The sequence below is a fragment of the Rana temporaria genome, chromosome 10 (assembly GCF_905171775.1).
Source record: "Rana temporaria chromosome 10, aRanTem1.1, whole genome shotgun sequence".
NCBI classification, from domain to species: Eukaryota; Metazoa; Chordata; class Amphibia; order Anura; family Ranidae; genus Rana; species Rana temporaria.
The window spans coordinates 101,998,081-102,016,697 of NC_053498.1; the positions used below are offsets into that span (position 1 = coordinate 101,998,081).

General features: G+C 47.1%; 1 protein-coding gene across 2 annotated transcripts in view; it reads left to right on the forward strand.

Annotated features, from left to right (window-relative positions):
• Positions 1 to 18,617, forward strand: part of C1QTNF12 (C1q and TNF related 12) — a 134,883-nt gene that overhangs the window by 70,112 nt on the left and 46,154 nt on the right. Inside the window, exons 2-3 of one of the 2 annotated variants that reach the window (XM_040325874.1) lie at positions 2,323 to 2,439; positions 7,851 to 7,968. In XM_040325874.1, the coding sequence (XP_040181808.1) occupies positions 2,323 to 2,439; positions 7,851 to 7,968 (235 nt within the window). The remainder of the gene's footprint in view (positions 1 to 2,322; positions 2,440 to 7,850; positions 7,969 to 18,617) is intronic. The other variant, XM_040325875.1, reaches the window with a different exon arrangement.

The window sequence follows — 18,617 nt, forward strand, 5'->3', positions numbered from 1 at the left end:
CTTTTGCATCTGCCTTGGACAGGAACAGATCTCACTGTCAGCAACAGGTGTATGTGTGTAGCGGATGGTTGCTACCAGAGCTTTTTTTCTCAGAAAATAGGTCCAGGAACTCAACCATGACCCCGTTCAGATTTCAAAAACAGTACAAGGGTCTTAAAGGGGCATTAAATACCAGGATTGCATTACATACAGGGTGCAGAGTTCAGGGGCTTACACACAGAGTGCAGAGCTGTCACTTGTAAACACAGAAACCAGACTTCTGTGTTTACAAGTGATTGTGGTGAGCAGGCACCAAAGGGTCTGAGCCAGCGGCGGTGGAACTGAGTTTCCCCAAGTTCCCCCTGAAAAAAAAGGCCTGGTTGCTACTAGTTACTATCATCCACACATATTCACCCTGCTGCCAGACCTCCATACATCACTCTTCAGTAGAAAATGAACAGTCATTGCTTTGTTTTGTATTTTTGTTTATTTGGGGGATATAACTTGGTTGGGGAAAGGTTATGGGATGCCCCATAGATTACATTTGGCATGTTAAAGAAGTTGTGCTTTGTATATTCTAAATAAAGCACTTGAAAAATGATGATGGACTCTAAGCTTGACAGACTTTGACTTTACACTTCTCCTCTACACAACTCCTGCAGACTGTTACTCCTCCTCTGCACAACTCCTGCAGACTGTTACTCCTCTGCCCAACTCCCGCAGACTGTCACCCCCAGGACTCCTCTCCTGCACAAACTTCCCTGTCAGCGTAATGCCGCGTACACACACCCGTTTTTCATGTCATGGAAAAAAACAAAGTTTTTCTCAAAGTGATTCCTCTCAAGCCTGCCTTGCATACACACGATCGTGATAAAAAATGCTCGAGCAAAGCGCTGTGACGTACAACACGTACAACGGCAATATAAAGGGGAAGTTCCATTCGAATGGGGCCACCCTTTGGGCTGATTATGCAAATTTCCCTTCTCATAACTTGCTTCTGAGCATGCAGGGTTTTTTCCCCATCGTTAAAGCCTGCACACGACTGTTTTTCACGATTAGAAAAACCGCGACGTGAAAAACAACGAGAAAAAATAGAGCAGGTTCTAAATTTTTAATGGCCATTTTTCTCGTTGATAAAAATGCTCTGGAGCCTACACACGATCGTTTTTAACGACCAATTTAAAAAAATTTCATTTTTCTTGTCATGAAAAACGGTCGTGTGTACGCGGCATTAGTCTTTTCACCCCATCATCTTGAACTGTATCAGGCATCACTCTGAATAATCCCTGGCTGTTGCTGAACTTGCTGAATTTTGATAGGCCAGGGGCCTGCAGTACCTCTTTTTGAAGGCCTAGTTACTTAGCAGCAATTAATGATAGATGGACTACTGTTCCCAGCCAGTCCGACTTGCAAACCCTGTGCCCTCAGGCCACAGCGATTTGTCACAGAACCCCACAGTCTCTCCTCTGGCCTTGCACCCAGCTCCCCTGGCATGCCCCTTCCAGATATCCACTGTGCCTCACTCATCGAACTTCTCCTGCCCTGAGTCCTTCATGAATTTACCCGGACCGTGCGTACCGACTGCTTCTCCAGCTCCTGTTGCAGGACACCTCTCCATGACCGTGTAAGGAGAGGCTTCCTTCAAGCTCCCAAGCTCCTCTGTCGAGGCCTGCACCCCCTCAGATGGCGGTGAGCCTCCTGCTGCAGTCTAACACTCCATTCTTCACGTCACCCAGCCGACAACTCCCCTCCAGTGGGCTGGACTTGAGCTTATGTAGGAGGCCTGCCCCCTCCAATTCCCAGCTCTGCCCCTCTTCCAGAACATTCTCCCTGGAAGCAGGGGAGGCGCTCAAGAACTGAAAGACAGGTGGTCACACCCACTGCTACACTACCACTCCCTGCCACCCAGACCAAAACAAACAGGCCTAGCACGCAGCATAGGTCTGCTTAAATTTACCTGCCTGGCAGCTATCACCCAAAACACCTTACCTCTAGCACCTACCTATGGTAGACTGTGCTACACTTGTTTAAACTAATGAAAGGTTTGTTGGTCAGACTATGGGAGATATATAAGTACTTGTGCAGTCTAGCTGCTATTGTACAAATATTGGTAGTGTTATTTTTTATAAGACCTCTCTATTGAAGAAGGACACATGTGACATAAACCAGCCCCTGTCTTTTTGCAGCTCAGTGTTACACAGCGTTTCTTCCTAAAAGTCTAGAAAATAAATTGGTGGTCATCCAGCTGGCATTATACAATACTGATATTTGTATATGAATGTAGTTAATGTTCTAGAAACTATTGGATTTTGTAGATAATATTTTTCTACTTTTCCAATGCAGCTGCCTGAGTCCCAAGGTCCAGAAAAACCAGATCCTGCCACAACATGGGTCGAGTTTAGAGACCGAGTTGATAATGGAACGCCTGTGAAAAAGAAATGTAAATGTAACAAGAACTCTGTAAGTATCCTAATGTTATCCTGCTGTGGACATCAGCCTGACTTTAACCACTTCAGCCCAGTAGGATTTACCCACTTCCGGACCAGGCCATTTTTTTGTGATAAGGCACTGCGTCCCTTTAACTGACAATTGCGTGGTCGTGCGACGTTGTACCCAAGCAAAATTGATGTCCTTTTTTTCCCCACAAGTAGGGCTTTCTTTTGGTGGTTTTGATCACCTTTACATATTTTTTTTTTTTTGCGCTATAAACAAATAAAGGGCGACAATTTAGAAAAATATATATATTTTTTACTTTTTGCTATAATAAATACCCCCCCCCCCAAAAAAAAAAATTCTTCATCAGTTTAGGCCAATATGTATTCTGCCACATATGTTTGGTAAAAAAAATTGCAATAAGCGTATATTGATTGGTTTGCGGAAAAGTTCCAGGCCCAGATTCACGTACATCGCCGTACCTTTGTGCGGGCGTAGCGCATCTAATATGCGCTACGCCGACGTAACTTGGAGAGGCTCGTACTGTATTCACAAAGCACTCGCCGACAACGTTGCGCCGGCTTAACGTAAATCGGCTGGCATAAGCCCGCCTAATTCAAAGTAGGTGGAAGGTGGGCGTGTTGTATTATAATGAAGCGTGACCCCATGTAAATGCATGGCCGAACGAACGGCGCATGCGCGCGCATGTTCAGAATCATGTCGGATTTACTCCCTAAGATACGCCGGCTCCATTCATACGACGTGAACGTAACCTACGCCCAGCCCCATTCACGTACGACTTACGTAAACAACGTAAAATACGACGGCTGTTCCGACGTTTTCGACGTCCATACCTTAACATGACTTACCCCTGCTTTATGAGGGGTAAGGTTACGCCGGACTTACGCCTTACGCAAACGGCGTAGCTTACTGCGACGGGCGCAAGTACTTTCGTGAATCGGCGTATCTAGCTAATTTACATATTCGACGCGTAAATCTACGGAAGCGCCCCTAGCGGCCAGCGTAAATATGCATGCAAGATAAGACGGAGTAAGGAGACTTACGTCGGTCGGATCAAGCCGAAATTCAGGCGTATCTGCTTTCCTGAATACGGCACATAGATACGACGGCGCATCTTAGAACTTACGCGGCATATCAACAGATTGTATATTTTTTTATGGCGGTGATCAGTGATTTTTAGCGGGACTGCGACATTGCGACGGACACATTGGACACTTTTGACACTAAAAATAGCCAGTGACAGGGAAGGGGTTAACACTAGGGGGAGCGAACAAGGGGTTAAGTGCTCCTTAGAGAGGTGTTTCTGACTGTCAGGGGAGTAGAGAGTGACCGCTGTTCCTGATCACTGGGAACTACTTCCCTGACAGAATGGGGATCTGTCTGTTTACATTGACATTGTTCTGGCTCTCTGAGGAGCGATCGCGGGTTTCCGGCAGACATTGCGGCCACCGGCCACGCGCATCGGTTACGGCATCATGCTGTATGCCTCCTATAGCTCTTAAAGCAGCCGACGTGCACCTACCGTGCCAACTTGCCACAGTATAATGACGGTGGCTGGGCGGAAAGCGGTTAAAGCTATTTAGGTATGCCAGTCTTTACATAGTTACATTGGACCAGCATAAGCATCTACTGTATGTACCATATCTGTTGGATCCCCCTAGAAGCTAGAAATCACTGAAGTGTGCACCGGTACTGCAGTTATCCCCACTAGCTTCTGGGTTGCCTGCTGAGCAGTGGGAGCAGCTGCCCTGCTGCTTAGTGAACAGGGGATATTGCTCGCTCTGCGCTGGCGCAATGTTGAAAGCACTTTGCATTTTCTTAATGAATTCAAAATTATCTCTGATTGTGGAGGTGAATAGGTGGGTGGTGGGAGGTGACATCACAATCTCACTTCACCCAGTCAGAGAACAATTTGCATTCATTGAGAAAATGCAAAAAATATATACCATATATTTTATTATATCTGTGTCCCCTTAGTGGAATTTTTCAATGTTCCAAACTTACAGGAGTACTATGTCCCCTCTATTGAAAATGCCAGCCCTCCTGGCTGCTTGGTAAAGTGTCCCAGAACAATGGATTGGGTTTAGCTTGTTGGCACAGTCCCAGAAAAGCTTGCTGGATATTACATATGGCAGCTTTCTCCCTTTTAGGCCCTGGAGGTGTAGAGATACTTGCACTGTCCCTGGAATCCTGTTGCTTTTAAGAAGACTGCTTTTTAGGCCTCCCACTGTCCAGGTCCTCCCATGCTAGCTAGGGTGTCCCTTAGAAGAGACTGTAGGGTAGTGGAGATCCCTCTGTCCTTCTTTCTTCCTTCCTTCCTTCCTTCCTCAGCTCCAGCCTGGACGCAGAGCCCCCTCATCCCCAGAGTCCCCTCCCAGGCTCCACAACACATCCTCATTAATTCCAACCCTCAACAACCAACCCTGCTGGCTAGGCTCCACAATTATTATGGGCTGACTCAGCTACCCTGCCAGGCCACCAGCCTGTGAATTGGCAAGATTCCCATAAATAATGCAGATCATAGCCTCATTTCCTCTACCCACTAGCTTCTAGAAACTTCCAGTAGATTCTTGAACCAGGAGGAGGTACCAGAGGCCTAACCAGTGGAGCCCTCCATACATAAAACTCAGGCCAATGATAGAACACAGGTTTGACTTTCTTTTTTTTTAAAGATATTTTTATTGAATTTTTTCAACAACACAAAAGAAAAAAGAAAAAAATAGACTTTGGTTATTCACTGCATCCGAGCATTACATACATGCATTGGAACATACATTAAACAGTGTTCATGTCGGGTGTCTCCTGTAGTTATTTAGCATGAGAATTACAGTACTAGGTAATACACCTGCACTAATATAAAGTCACCAGGAGGGTGTACATGACATAGATCCAGTGCATCAAAAGGACTCATTATCCAACATGTGGTCTGCCTGATGTAAGGGTTAGGGGGCTGGCCAGCCATCTGCCCCATATCTTCTGAAAGGCTTTGGTTCGTTTCTGAACCTGAAATGTGAGTTTATACAGAGGTATCGAGTCATTAACCAGTGATATCCAAAGAGACTTTAAAGGTACCTGAGAGCCTTTCCAGGTCAATAATATAGATTTCCTAGCATAAAAATGAAGGATGCGGAGGAGTCTCTTTGCATAGGTGGAGATATGGTGATCCCAAAAATGCCTAAAAGGCAGTTCTTGGGGTGAAGAACATTTGGAAGGCCCAGTGCCTGTGAAATAATGGACCTTACTTCTTCCCAGAAGGTCTGGACTAGTGGGCAGGCCCAGAAACAATGTAGAAAATCTGCCTCCTGGCCCCACCCTCTAAAACAGTCAGCATTGGGGGCTAGGCCCATCTTGCGTAGTCTGGTAGGGGTTAAGTGAGATAGGTGAAAGATTTTTATGTTGATTATACGATCTTTGGAAGATATTACCAAAGTTTTATATGTGTTGCTAAGTTCTGACCAGTCCGTAATTGTATCGTCCATAGATGCCCATTTTGCCTGTGACATCCGGAATCTAGGGTTACAGTCTGTCAGAAGAGCAGCATAGTATGTGGATATAAGTTTTGTGGGGTCAGGGTGTCGCAGTATTTTCTCTAGTTGTGGTACCACTGTGGGTTCATCTAGGGAGCCAAACTGGGCATGAATGGCGTGAAGGAGTTGGTAGTAAAAGAATATGTATAAACGCGGTAAATCAAAGTCTTCTCACAACCGAAAGAACTTAAACCCCTGTGCATCATATATGTATTTAATCCCCTGGAGTACCATCGCTGTGGATCAGGTATGGAGTTCAGTTCTTTAAGATTGGGGTTAAACCACAGTGGGTTATTTGGGGGACACTAACCATAATTCCTTTGTGACTTTGGAAACAATTGTTTTAAATAAGGTTGTCCCGATACCACTTTTTTATGACTGAGTACAAGTACCGATTTTTTTTTTCCAAGTACTCGCCGATACCGATTACCGATACTTTTTTTTAAAGTCATGTGACAATTTGAATAATGGGCACTGACAGGGGGCACTGACGGATGAATGGCACTGACGGATGGCACTCATAGGCGGCACTGATAAATGGAGCTGATGTCCCTTATAGGCACTTATGGGCAGGCACTGATGGGCACTTGCATAATAAATGATATGATTGAGAAGAGGAAGCACCCCTGTCCTGGCCAGCTTATCCACTTCACTTTGATACACTGCCACCAGACCGATCTCAGCTTCGCCCCCTCTCCGTCCGCCGACTTCCAGTTCCCGGTATCGGATCTGGCATCGGGAGCATTTGTGCGAGTACAAGTACTCGCACAAATTCTCGGTATCGGGACAAACCTAGTTTTAAACAAGGAGAGTGAGGTGTTCAGCCTAGATGTTCCTGGGCGGGTCAGAGGTTGACCCCTGTATACAATATTATGAAGAGTCTCCGTTGAGGAGGCAATGGCACCCTCAGTGGAAGTGCAGGCATTCGCCAGAACTGGGTGTAGCCAGTCATGGATATGGACTAGCTGAGAGGCCAAATAGTACAAGTAAAAGTTGGGAGATGCCAAACCCGCCAGGTGTTCCGACAACCGCAAAGTCTCCAAAGCCACCCTGGGGAACCTGCCATTCCACAGAAACACTTTACAGATCGTATCTATCTTTTTAAAGATGGATTTGGGGACCCTACAAGGTGCGTTGGACAGGACATACAGCATTTTAGGCAAATGGATAATTTTAAGGGTATTAGCCCTCTGCATAGGTTTGACTTTCTGGTGTTGTCCTGTACAGAATTAATAATTTACTGATTGATTTTGTTTATTTCTTGGAACTGCTGTTTAATTTAGTCTTGTGCTATCAATCATATTATTAAGGCTTGCAATGACCTTGATCAAACTTTTTGTTAAAATCAATCTATAATAAATCTTAAAGCAGACCTAGCATCAGATATATCATTTATTTAAGTGCATACACTTATCATGAAAACACCTCTGTCTGTGCAGTTCTTGGCTTTATGTACACACAGATCAGTTCCTTTCTTCAACCTCGCTTGTGACTTGCTATACAGTTACAAAAGTTAAAAAGTTCACCAGTGTAGGGTTGAAGACTGAGGAAATGCTTCCTCCAGCCTGCAGCAGACTCATTACATCATATTAGCTTAGGCAAAATTACTTTTAAGGATGGCTTTTTAAAAAGGTAAAGTTTTTTAGTTTTTATAATACAGTGGTTTAGATTACAGTTTAGATAAATAGTACTGTTCCTATGTATTGCCACATATCAACACTTTATTTCTACAGAATTTTAAAGTTGCTCACTGATTTACTTTAAAAATGACAACCATGCTTTAAGAATGACTGTAATAAATACTGGGTTTGTATTTCATTGATTAAGGTTTAAAGGTCTTCAGGCTGTTAAACTATATGTACTTATTAATTTATTGTGTTTCTTCATCAGAGACTTTCAGGGCCACCAGGCCCCCCTGGACCACAAGGCCCCCCTGGACCTCCAGGAATGCCAGGGGCTGAGGTCACCCATGAAGTATTGTTGCAAGAGTTTAAGCAAATGCTCCGAGGTAATTAGAACTATATTGCCATAGTATGGCCTTATATATTTGTGTTTTTTAGTTTCATAAATCATTTCCAACTAGTTGATTGACTATCAACCCTTCTTAACCTCCTTAGCGGTATCCCGGAGCGTGACTCAGGGTGGTTTTTCCATGCTAGGATCGGTATCCCCGAGTCACGCTTGGGGTAGATGTGCAGAGCGTGCAGCGGCGCGGCTTACCTTCTAGCAGCATCCACAGGCAAAGTTACTTACCTTGTCCCTGGATCCTGCGATGCATCCCTGCTGTGTGAGCGAGCGGCGTCCTCGCTCGATTCACAGTGTCCCCGTGTGCCGCCGATCTCCGTTCCCTGCGAGGTTACGACGCACGGGGTGGAGATTGGCGCCAAATTCAAAAAAGTAAACAAACACATTACATACAGTATACTGTAATCGTATAGATTACAGTACTGTATGTAAAAAATACACACACCCCTTGTCCCTAGTGGTCTGCCCAGTGCCCCACATGTACTTTTATATAATAAAAACTGTTCTTTCTGCCTGGAAACTGTAGATTGTCCATAGCAACCAAAAGTGTCCCTTTATGTCAAAAATGGTTTTAGAGCAGCAAGAAAACAGCGATAATAAATTATAATCACTTGCAGAATTGTGCGATAATGATTTGTGGGGAAATTCGTCATAAAAAAATAAAAGTAATGACAGCGACAATTCTGCAACTGAGCAAATTTCAGTGATTTTGAGTTTATTACATTATTGAATAATTTTTATTATAATTATATTATTATTTGTTATAATTATTTATTATATTATAATTTATAATTTTTTTTTTTTTTTAATTCATACCCGGGATGCCTACTAGACTCTTGTTTGGTCAGATTTAAATTAGTTATTCCTAAGAATTGCAGGCCTACAGTATAAAACGCCAAATTTCCTTGCAAAATAATTGTACCGCTTTTGGTACGTAATTCCAGACAGAATCATACCGCCAGGGAGGTTAAAATAAGGATGTTCTTTAGCTCAGAATTAAAGCTGAAGTTTAGCTATGGTATTGTTTACATACTGTAGTTACATTGCTCCAGCTTGGACCTGTGTAAGTTTATACTTTATGTGCCATACCTGTGGGATTCATATGGAAGATGGAAACCACTGTAATAAGCATTGCTACTACAGTAATCTCCACTGGTTTTTGGGTTCCGTTCAGTAAACACTTTGCTGGGCAAGCGGGGAGGAAATGCTATGGTCTCCACCTCATCAAATCAGAGAACACCTTAAAAATGAGATAATACAATGTGTTTCCAGACTAGGACTGGGTGCTAGTGGAGATCTGTGTAGTAGGTACCTTACTACAGTAATTTCCAGCCTCCAAAAGGACCCCACAGGTACGACACATACTGTACATACTTACCATGGTCCAAGCTGGACTAGTGTACAGTGCCTTGAAAAAGTATTCATGACTTTTGAAATTGTTACAACCAAAAACACAAATGTATTTTATGTGATAGACCAACAGAAAGTGGCACATAATTGTGAAGTGGAAGAAAAATTATAAATGGTTTTCAAAATATTTTACAAATAAATATCTGAAAAGTGTGGCGTACATTTGTATTCACTCAATACTTTGTAGAATCACCATCTGCTGCAATTACAGCTGCAAGTCTTTTTGGGGATGTCTCTATCAGCTTTGCACATCTAGAGAGGGATAATTTTGGCCATTCTTCTTTGCAAAATAGCTCAAGCTCTGTCAGATTGGATAGAGAGAGTCTGTGAACAGCAATTTTCTAGTCTTGCCACAGATTCTCACTTGAATTTAGATCTGGACTTTCTAACACATGAACGTGCTTTTATCTAAACCATTCCATTGTAGCTATAGCTGTATGTTTAGAGTCATTGTCCTGCTGGAAGGTTAATCTCCGCCCCAGTCTCAAGTCTTTTGCAGACTTTTCTTCTAAGATTGCCCTGTATTTGGCTCCATCCATCTTCCCATCAACTCTGACCAGCTTCCCTGTCCCTGCTGAAGAAAAGCATCCCACAACATGATGCTGCCACCACCACGCTTCACGGTGGGTATAGTGTGTTCAGGGTGATGTGCAGTGTTAGTTTTCCGCCACGCATAGCATTTTGCTTTTAGGTCCCATTTGATCAGAGCACCTTCTTCCAAATGTTTGCTTGGTCCCCACAAACTGTAAACAGGACTTCTTATGGCTTTCTTTCAACAATGACTTCTTGCCACTCTTCCATAAAGGCCAGAATTGTGGAGTGCAGGACTAATAGTTGTCCTGTAGACAGATTATCCCACCTGAGCTGTGGATCTGCACAGCTCCTCTAGGGTTACCATGGGCCTCTTGACTGCTTCTCTGATTAATGTTCTTCTTGCCCGGCCTGTCAGTTTAGGTGGATGGCCTTGGTAGGTTTGCAGTTGTGCCATACTCTTTCCATTTTTGGATGATGGATTGAACAGTTCTCCGTGAGATGTTCAAAGCTTGGGATATTTTTTTAATAACCAAACCCTGCTTTTTACTTCTCCACAACATTATCCCCGATCTGTCTGGTGTGTTCCTTGGCCTTCATGATGCTGTTTGTTCACTAAGGTTCCCTACAAACCCCAGAGGGCTTCACAGAACAGCTGTATTTATACTGAGATTAAATTATACACAGGTGGACTCTATTTACTAATTAGGTGACGTCTCAAGGCAATTGGTTCCACACTTTTCAGATATTTATTTGTAAAAAAAAAAAAATTAAAACCATTTATCATTTTCCTTCCACTTCACAATTATGTGCCACTTTGTGTTGATCTATCATATAAAGTCCCAATTAAATACATTTCCATTTTTGGTTGTAGCATGACAAAATGTGGGAAATTTCAAGGGGTATGGATTTTTCAAGGCACTCTAACTATGTAAAAATGAACATACCTGTGTGGGTCCCATCGGTTTTTTATCCATCGGTGAAAAAAAAATAGAACCTGTTTAAAAATATTCTTATGGTGAAAAAAACGATCGTCTGTGGGGAAATCCATTGGTCAAAAATCCACGCATGCTCAGAATCAAGTCGACGCATGCTCGGAAGCATTGAACTTAATTTTTCTCAGCACGCCGTAGTGTTTTATGTCACCGCGTTGGACACGATTGGATTTTTAACCGATGGTGTGTAGGCAAGACTGATGAAAGTCAACTTTATCGGATCGTGTGTTACAGGGCTTAAGTGTGATCATGACAAAGGGACTCTTTCTTTGTTTGCAATTGCCCTGCATAAAGGCTAATGGATAGCATGGACCACATAGATAATGGCAACTCTGTCATTGTTTATGCTAGTTACAGGTCTGTGAGAAACCATTCAATAGAGCTTTATTTTTTTTAAATTGCAATCCAGAGTTTTGCTGTGATTGAAGAGGTGAGGTGAAGCAGCACCAATCAGAATGATAATGTCAATAACCTATGGGCCAGTATACACAAATGGCTGAGATGCTTTTGTTATGTGTTAGCCGTGCATCTGTCATGCATTTGCATTAGATGAACAGAGGACTAAAAACACAAACATCTCAAGCTGACCTTAAATGATCCCAAAAGCTCATGAACACTAGCCCTATAGGTCTTTGGTTCTCGGTGCAAGTGTATTCTTTTACGGGGAACAGAGATTTGCCCTCTCAATTTGTACTGGAGGCCCTTGTCACCAGGACTGATAGTGAGGAAAAGTCCAAAATTTTGAGAACAGAACACCACCAACATTACTAAAACAGAAATAGAGGCAGTGGCGGAACTACCGCCATAGCGACCCACGCGGGCGCTATGGGGCCCGCAGCTGAGTGAGGATCAGGGGGGCCCGGGCCGGACCTGGCAGGTGGTGGCTGGTGCGGTGCGGAGTGTAGTGGGAAACGGCTCCCGCAGCTCCATCTGGCTGGCTGGGAGAAGGAGCAGGCAGACCCCCCCTCCCCCAGAGAGTGACCATGTCAATGTCCAGCAGCTGTGGGTGTTAGCTCTCTGCCCGCCCCGCCTCCCTCCCTGGGTGATGTGCAGGCGTGCAGCCATTGGAGGAGCAGGATGAGGGACATTGTGCACAGAGATGGACTAGCCATAGGACATACGCTGGGTCCTGCAGCCTGCCCTGCTTTCCCAGCCTCTCCGCGGTCGTCTGCCGAAGCCCGGGGGTGGAACCAACAGATCAGCTGATCGGACGGGGGACAAGCTGGAGGAGGTCTCCCTGCATGAGCTGTGACTCACAGCCTGTGAGAGACCTCATCTGCTAATCCTGGGACTTGTGACACCGACTGCTGCCCGCTGCCATGTGGAGGGAGCTGATCTGAAGAGAAGTGTACAAGGTAAGAGGTGGTCGGGGAAGCGCTGGGGGTGAAGGATTCCAAGTTCTAGTCAGACCTTATCACTGATGTGTGACTCCCTCCACCTGGCTCCACCCCCTCCTATCCACCTGGCTACACCCCCCCTCTTATACACCTGGCTGCAGCCCCTCCTATCCACCTGGCTACACCCCCCTCTTATACACCTGGCTGCAGCCCCTCCTATCCACCTGGCTACACCCCCCCTCTTTTTTTTTTTCACTTTAATGTTTTATTTTATTGATAAAGAAATAAATTAATACAATGTACAACATAAAGCTCTCAGTACATTCCATGTCAGAAAGTCAACGACAAATAAATAGTGAAGATACAATACAAACTTCAATTTTCATTTTAGATTAATCCAGCACCATAAAGGGGAAGCAATTAAAATATAACTCGATGTCCCCGAAGGAGATCCCCTACTCAACTATATGTAGGCTGGGCTAAAGAGGGGCGGGGAACCCCAATCAACGCTTTCCGTACAGAGTCTCATCCGACACCCCGTAAAGGGAGCAAACTGTGTCGGATAAATGGGTAGCATAACTAGGTATTGGTAAGAGACATCTGTGACCCCAGATAACCTAGGACCCCGCCCAAAATGTGGAAAAGAGCGCTAAACTACCCGTCCCTTCCCAAGGGACCTGTGAAGAAAAGGACCTCCCACTCCCCACCATACTCCCCCCCTCTCCCAGGGCGCTCCCATGAAAGTATTGACTATTAACAGACTAGTATGATAACTAAATCAAAGATCTCGAGGAGGAGAATGTACCAAGGTTGGCATAAAAGAAAGAGGGAAAGAGAAAGAGAGGAAAAAAGAAAGATAGAGCAAATGAGAAAGAATGATTGCCAGTAGGCTAATTAAGTGCCCGAAGGGGACAGCGCATGACCCGGCGACAGAAATACGCCAACATGTCTGGCCCAAGGCTCCCATGTGGCCTCAAAATTATCGCTTGTATTAGAGATGGAGCTGACCATTTTTTCCTGTGTCATGATCCAAGAAATCTTCCCCTTAGCTGCCAAGAAAGAGACCCTAGGTTGCTTCCAGGCCGCCGCTAAAGTGGTTTTAGCTCCTATGAGCATGAAAGCTATCAGTTTTTGTATGGGTTTGGAGACCCGAGGGATCTCGGATCCCAGCAGAGCTATCTGCGGAGACTTCACCAGCGGTACCCCCGTGACTTTTCTGATAAGGCAAAATATTCTGTTCCAAAACCCCCTGATTCTGGGGCACTCCCACCAAACATGAAGCATCGTGCCTTGGGCTTGGCAGTTGCGAAAGCATAACGGGGAAGATGTAGGAAACATTGCAGCCAACCTACTGGGGACCAGATACCACCGCATCAGAACCTTTGTGTTGGCTTCAGCTAATGAAGTATTTACTAAACCTTTGAAAGATTTCAAACCTACCTTGTGCCATCTACTCAGGTCCCAGGTCATCCGCAGGTCTCTCTCCCATGCCTCCATGTATGAGAATTTTGTGGACACCTCAGATAAAGCTATATATATTATAGATATTCCCCCCTTGTGTTCCGTCATTTGTTTACACCAGCTTTCGTAACTAGTAAGAGTTGCGTGTCTAAAATTGTCAGTCCAGAAGGATGACACGAAATTAAAAATTTGGGTGTACCGGGCTCTTTCCGTTAGGGGCAAGTCTAGTGTCCTCACACAATGTTCCAGTGAAAGTGGGCCCATGGGTGTCAGAAAGTCGCCTATTCTATAGATCCCTTTGTCCAGCCACCATTGGAAAGCCGAAATGTCCATCCCTATAGGAAACTGAGGGTTGAGAAAGATCCTTGTCAAAGGCTTAGTCTCCGAGACCAAAGAAGGAAGGTGTCTCAGGCCATCCCAGAGTCTGAAGGATTGCGACAATGTGGGGGATAGTATTGAGGGTCTAGTTTTTTGGGGAGACCAGAAAAGGCTCTCTATCGAAAGATTAGGGATCGCCAACCCCTCCATTTCTATCCACTCTGGTTTTTCACATTCCGCAAAAATAGCAGAAAATTGTGCTAATCTGGCAGCTTGGTAGTATTTAAACAGGTTTGGTAGTCCAAGGCCCCCTTGTGTTCTGAGCCCGTATAGGACATTTTGTGCCACTCTATAACCCTTGCCCTCCCAAACAAATTTCAGAATTTTACTCTGTAGTGGTCTGAGTTGGTCTTTTTTAACCGCTATTGGTAGAGATCTAAACAAGTAGAGTAACCTTGGTAGGAGAGTCATTTTGACTGCGTTAACTCTACCTGTCCACGAAAGTTTGTGTCGATCCCACGTCTGTAGATCTAATTCTAGTTTACGAAATATAGGGGGATAATTAGCCTGGTAGAGATGTTCAATTTTGGTTGTGAGGTTTATACCTAAGTAACGGATGGATGATTCGGCCCACTGGAATTCAAACAAGGGTTTCAAGTGATCGATCACTGAGGGGGGGGTGGAGATGTTTAAGGCTTGGGATTTTTTCCAATTAACCCGCAAACCCGAAATCTTCCCGAAAGACTCCAGTAAATTGCAAAGAATTGGAAGAGAGGTGGTCGGGGAGGAGATATACAGAAGAAGGTCGTCTGCAAAGAGGGCGCATTTATGGATTTGGGAACCACATGATACCCCCCTAATATCCGGGTCTGACCTGATCGCAACCGCAAGTGTCTCAATCGCTATTGCGAAAATCAGGGGGGACAAGGGGCAACCCTGTCTAGTACCCCTAGCAATTCTAATGGGGCCCGAAAAAAATCCCTGTAGTTTGACCCGTGCACTGGGTTCAGAATAGAGAGATTTCAGCAATCCCCGGAATTGTTCACCGAAGCCCCAACGCCGCAAAATCTCGAAGAGGTAATACCACGATACAGAGTCGAACGCCTTTCTTAGGTCTAGAGAAAGGAGGAGTCCTTCCTGCCGCGGGTTCCCGTCCCAGCCCGACTGAAGCAGAGAGATAATATCAAGTGCTCGCCTCACCTGGTCAGGACCCTGCCTACCAGGGACGAATCCAACCTGGTCCCTATGGATATAAATGTTTATAAAAGAATTTAACCTGTTGGCTAGTATCTTGGTCAATATTTTTAAATCGTTATTGATTAGGGAAATAGGTCTGTAATTTTCAACGAGCTCTGAGTCCTTATCTGGTTTGGGGATGACTGAGATAAATGCCTCATTCAAATTCGGGTGCATGGATCCGCCCTCCCTCCCCCGTTTTGAATTAAAAAATTTAGTGAGGTGAGGGGCCAAGATTTCACAGAAAGTTTTGTAATATGGGACTGAGAAACCGTCTGGTCCAGGGGCCGAACCATCCTTAAGTCCCCTAATTACCTCTATAGTTTCTTCTGTGGAGATCGGTGCCTCCATCAAATCTACATGACTCTCCTGTAGGTTCGGGATCGCTAACCGGTCCAAAAAGGAATTGCACCCCCCCTCTTATACACCTGGCTGCAGCCCCTCCTATCCACCTGGCTACACCCCCCTTTTATACACCTGGCTGCAGCCCCTCCTATCCACCTGGCTACACCCCCCTCTTATACACCTGGCTGCAGCCCCTCCTATCCACCTGGCTACACCCCCCCTCTTATACACCTGGCTGCAGCCCCTCCTATCCACCTGGCTACACCCCCCTTTTATACACCTGGCTGCAGCCCCTCCTATCCACCTGGCTACACCCCCCCTCTTATACACCTGACTGCAGCTCCTCCTATCCACCTGGCTACACCCCCCCTCTTATACACCTGGCTGCAGCCCCTCCTATCCACCTGGCTACACCCCCCTCTTATACACCTGGCTGCAGCTCCTCCTATCCACCTGGCTACACCCCCCCTTTTATACACCTGGCTGCAGCCCCTCCTATCCACCTGGCTACACCCCCCTCATACACCTGGCTGCAGCCCCTCCTATCCACCTGGCTCTCCATTCCTTTCGTCTGGCTCCACCCCCTCCTATCCACCTGGCTACACCCCCCTCTTATACACCTGGCTGCAGCCCCTCCTATCCACCTGGCTACACCCCCCCCTTTTATACACCTGGCTGCAGCCCCTCCTATCCACCTGGCTCTCCATTCCTTTCGTCTGGCTCCACCCCCTCCTATCCACCTGGCTACACCCCCCTCTTATACACCTGGCTGCAGCCCCTCCTATCCACCTGGCTACACCCCCCCTCTTATACACCTGGCTGCAGCCCCTCCTATCCACCTGGCTACACCCCCCCTCTTATACACCTGGCTGCAGCTCCTCCTATCCACCTGGCTACACCCCCCTCATACACCTGGCTGCAGCCCCTCCTATCCACCTGGCTACACCCCCCCTCTTATACACCTGGCTGCAGCCCCTCCTATCCACCTGGCTACACCCCCCTCATACACCTGGCTGCAGCCCCTCCTATCCACCTGGCTACACCCCCCCTTTTATACACCTGGCTGCAGCCCCTCCTATCCACCTGGCTCTCCATTCCTTTCATCTGGCTCCACCCCCTCCTATCCACCTGGCTACACCCCCCTCTTATACACCTGGCTCCATCCCTCAACCTGGCTGCACCCCCCTCTTATCCACCTGGCTCCATCCCTTTCGCCTGGCTACACCCCCCTCCTATCCACCTTGCTCCATCCCTTTCGCCTGGCTACACCCCCTCCTATCCACCTGGCCCCATCCCTCCACCTGGCTACACCCCCTCCTATCCACCTGGCTCCATCTCTCCACCTGGCTACACCCCCTCCTATCCACCTGGCTCCCTCCCTCCATCTGACTACACATTCCTCTCCTGTACACCTGGCTCCATCCCTCCACCTGGCTACACCCGCTCCTTTCCACCTGGCTCCATCCCTCCACCTGGCTACACCCCCCTCCTATCCACCTGGCTCCATCCCTCCACCTGGCTACACCCCCTCCTATCCACCTGGCTCCATCCCTCCACCTGGCTACACCCCCCTCCTATCCACCTGGCTACACCCCCTCCTATCCACCTGTCTCCATCCCTCCACCTGGCTACACCCCCTCCTATCCACCTGGCTACACCCCCTCCTATCGACCTGGCTCCATCCCTCCACCTGGCTACACCCCCTCCTATCCACCTGGCTCCATCCCTCCACCTGGCTACACCCCCTCCTATCCACCTGGCTACACCCCCTCCTATCCACCTGGCTCCCTCCCTCCATCTGACTACACATTCCTCTCCTGTACACCTGGCTCCATCCCTCCACCTGGCTACACCCGCTCCTTTCCACCTGGCTCCATCCCTCCACCTGGCTACATCCCCCTCCTATCCACCTGGCTCCATCCCTCCACCTGGCTACACCCCCTCCTATCCACCTGGCTCCATCCCTCCACCTGGCTACACCCCCCTCCTATCCACCTGGCTACACCCCCTCCTATCCACCTGTCTCCATCCCTCCACCTGGCTACACCCCCTCCTATCCACCTGGCTACACCCCCTCCTATCGACCTGGCTCCATCCCTCCACCTGGCTACACCCCCTCCTATCCACCTGGCTCCATCCCTCCACCTGGCTACACCCCCTCCTATCCACCTGGCTACACCCCCTCCTATCCACCTGGCTCCATCCCTTTTGCTTGGCTACACCCCCCTCCTATCCACCTGTCTCCATCCCTCCACCTGGCTACACCCCCCTCCTATCCACCTGGCTACACCCCCTCCTATCCACCTGTCTCCATCCCTCCACCTGGCTACACCCCCTCCTATCCACCTGGCTCCATCCCTTTTGCTTGGCTACACCCCCCTCCTATCCACCTGTCTCCATCCCTCCACCTGGCTACACCCCCCTCCTATCCACCTGGCTCCATCCCTCCATCTGGCTACACATCCCTCTCCTGTCCACCTGGCTCCATCCCCTTACCTGGCTGACCCCCCCTCTCTTGTCCACCTGGCTCCATCCTCCCTCCAACTTGCTGCACTCCTGTCCACCTGTTTCCATCCTTCCACCAGGAGTTCTGGCGCTAAAATTATTGAATTAATGTTGATTATTTTTTTTTAAAGGGGGAGGGGGGGGGGGGGGCGCGCAAGTAGCTGGTCTCGCCTCGGGTGCAAAATAGTTTTGCACCAGCCATGCTTGCCGTTGTAGTTTAGTGTCTTAATTTAGTGACTAAATACTATGGGCCAGATTCACAGAAGAGATACGCCGTCGTATCTCTGTGATCCGCCCGTCCTAACTATGCGGCTGATTCATAGAATCAGTTACGCATAGATAGCCAAAAGATCCGACAGGTGTAATTGACTTACACCGTCGGATCTTAGGATGCAATTCTAGGCCGGCCGCTAGGTGGCGATTCCACGAAGATCCGCGCGTTCGTCGCAATCTCGTACGTCGACGCTAGTCGTTTTTTCCCGTCGCAAAGTTAC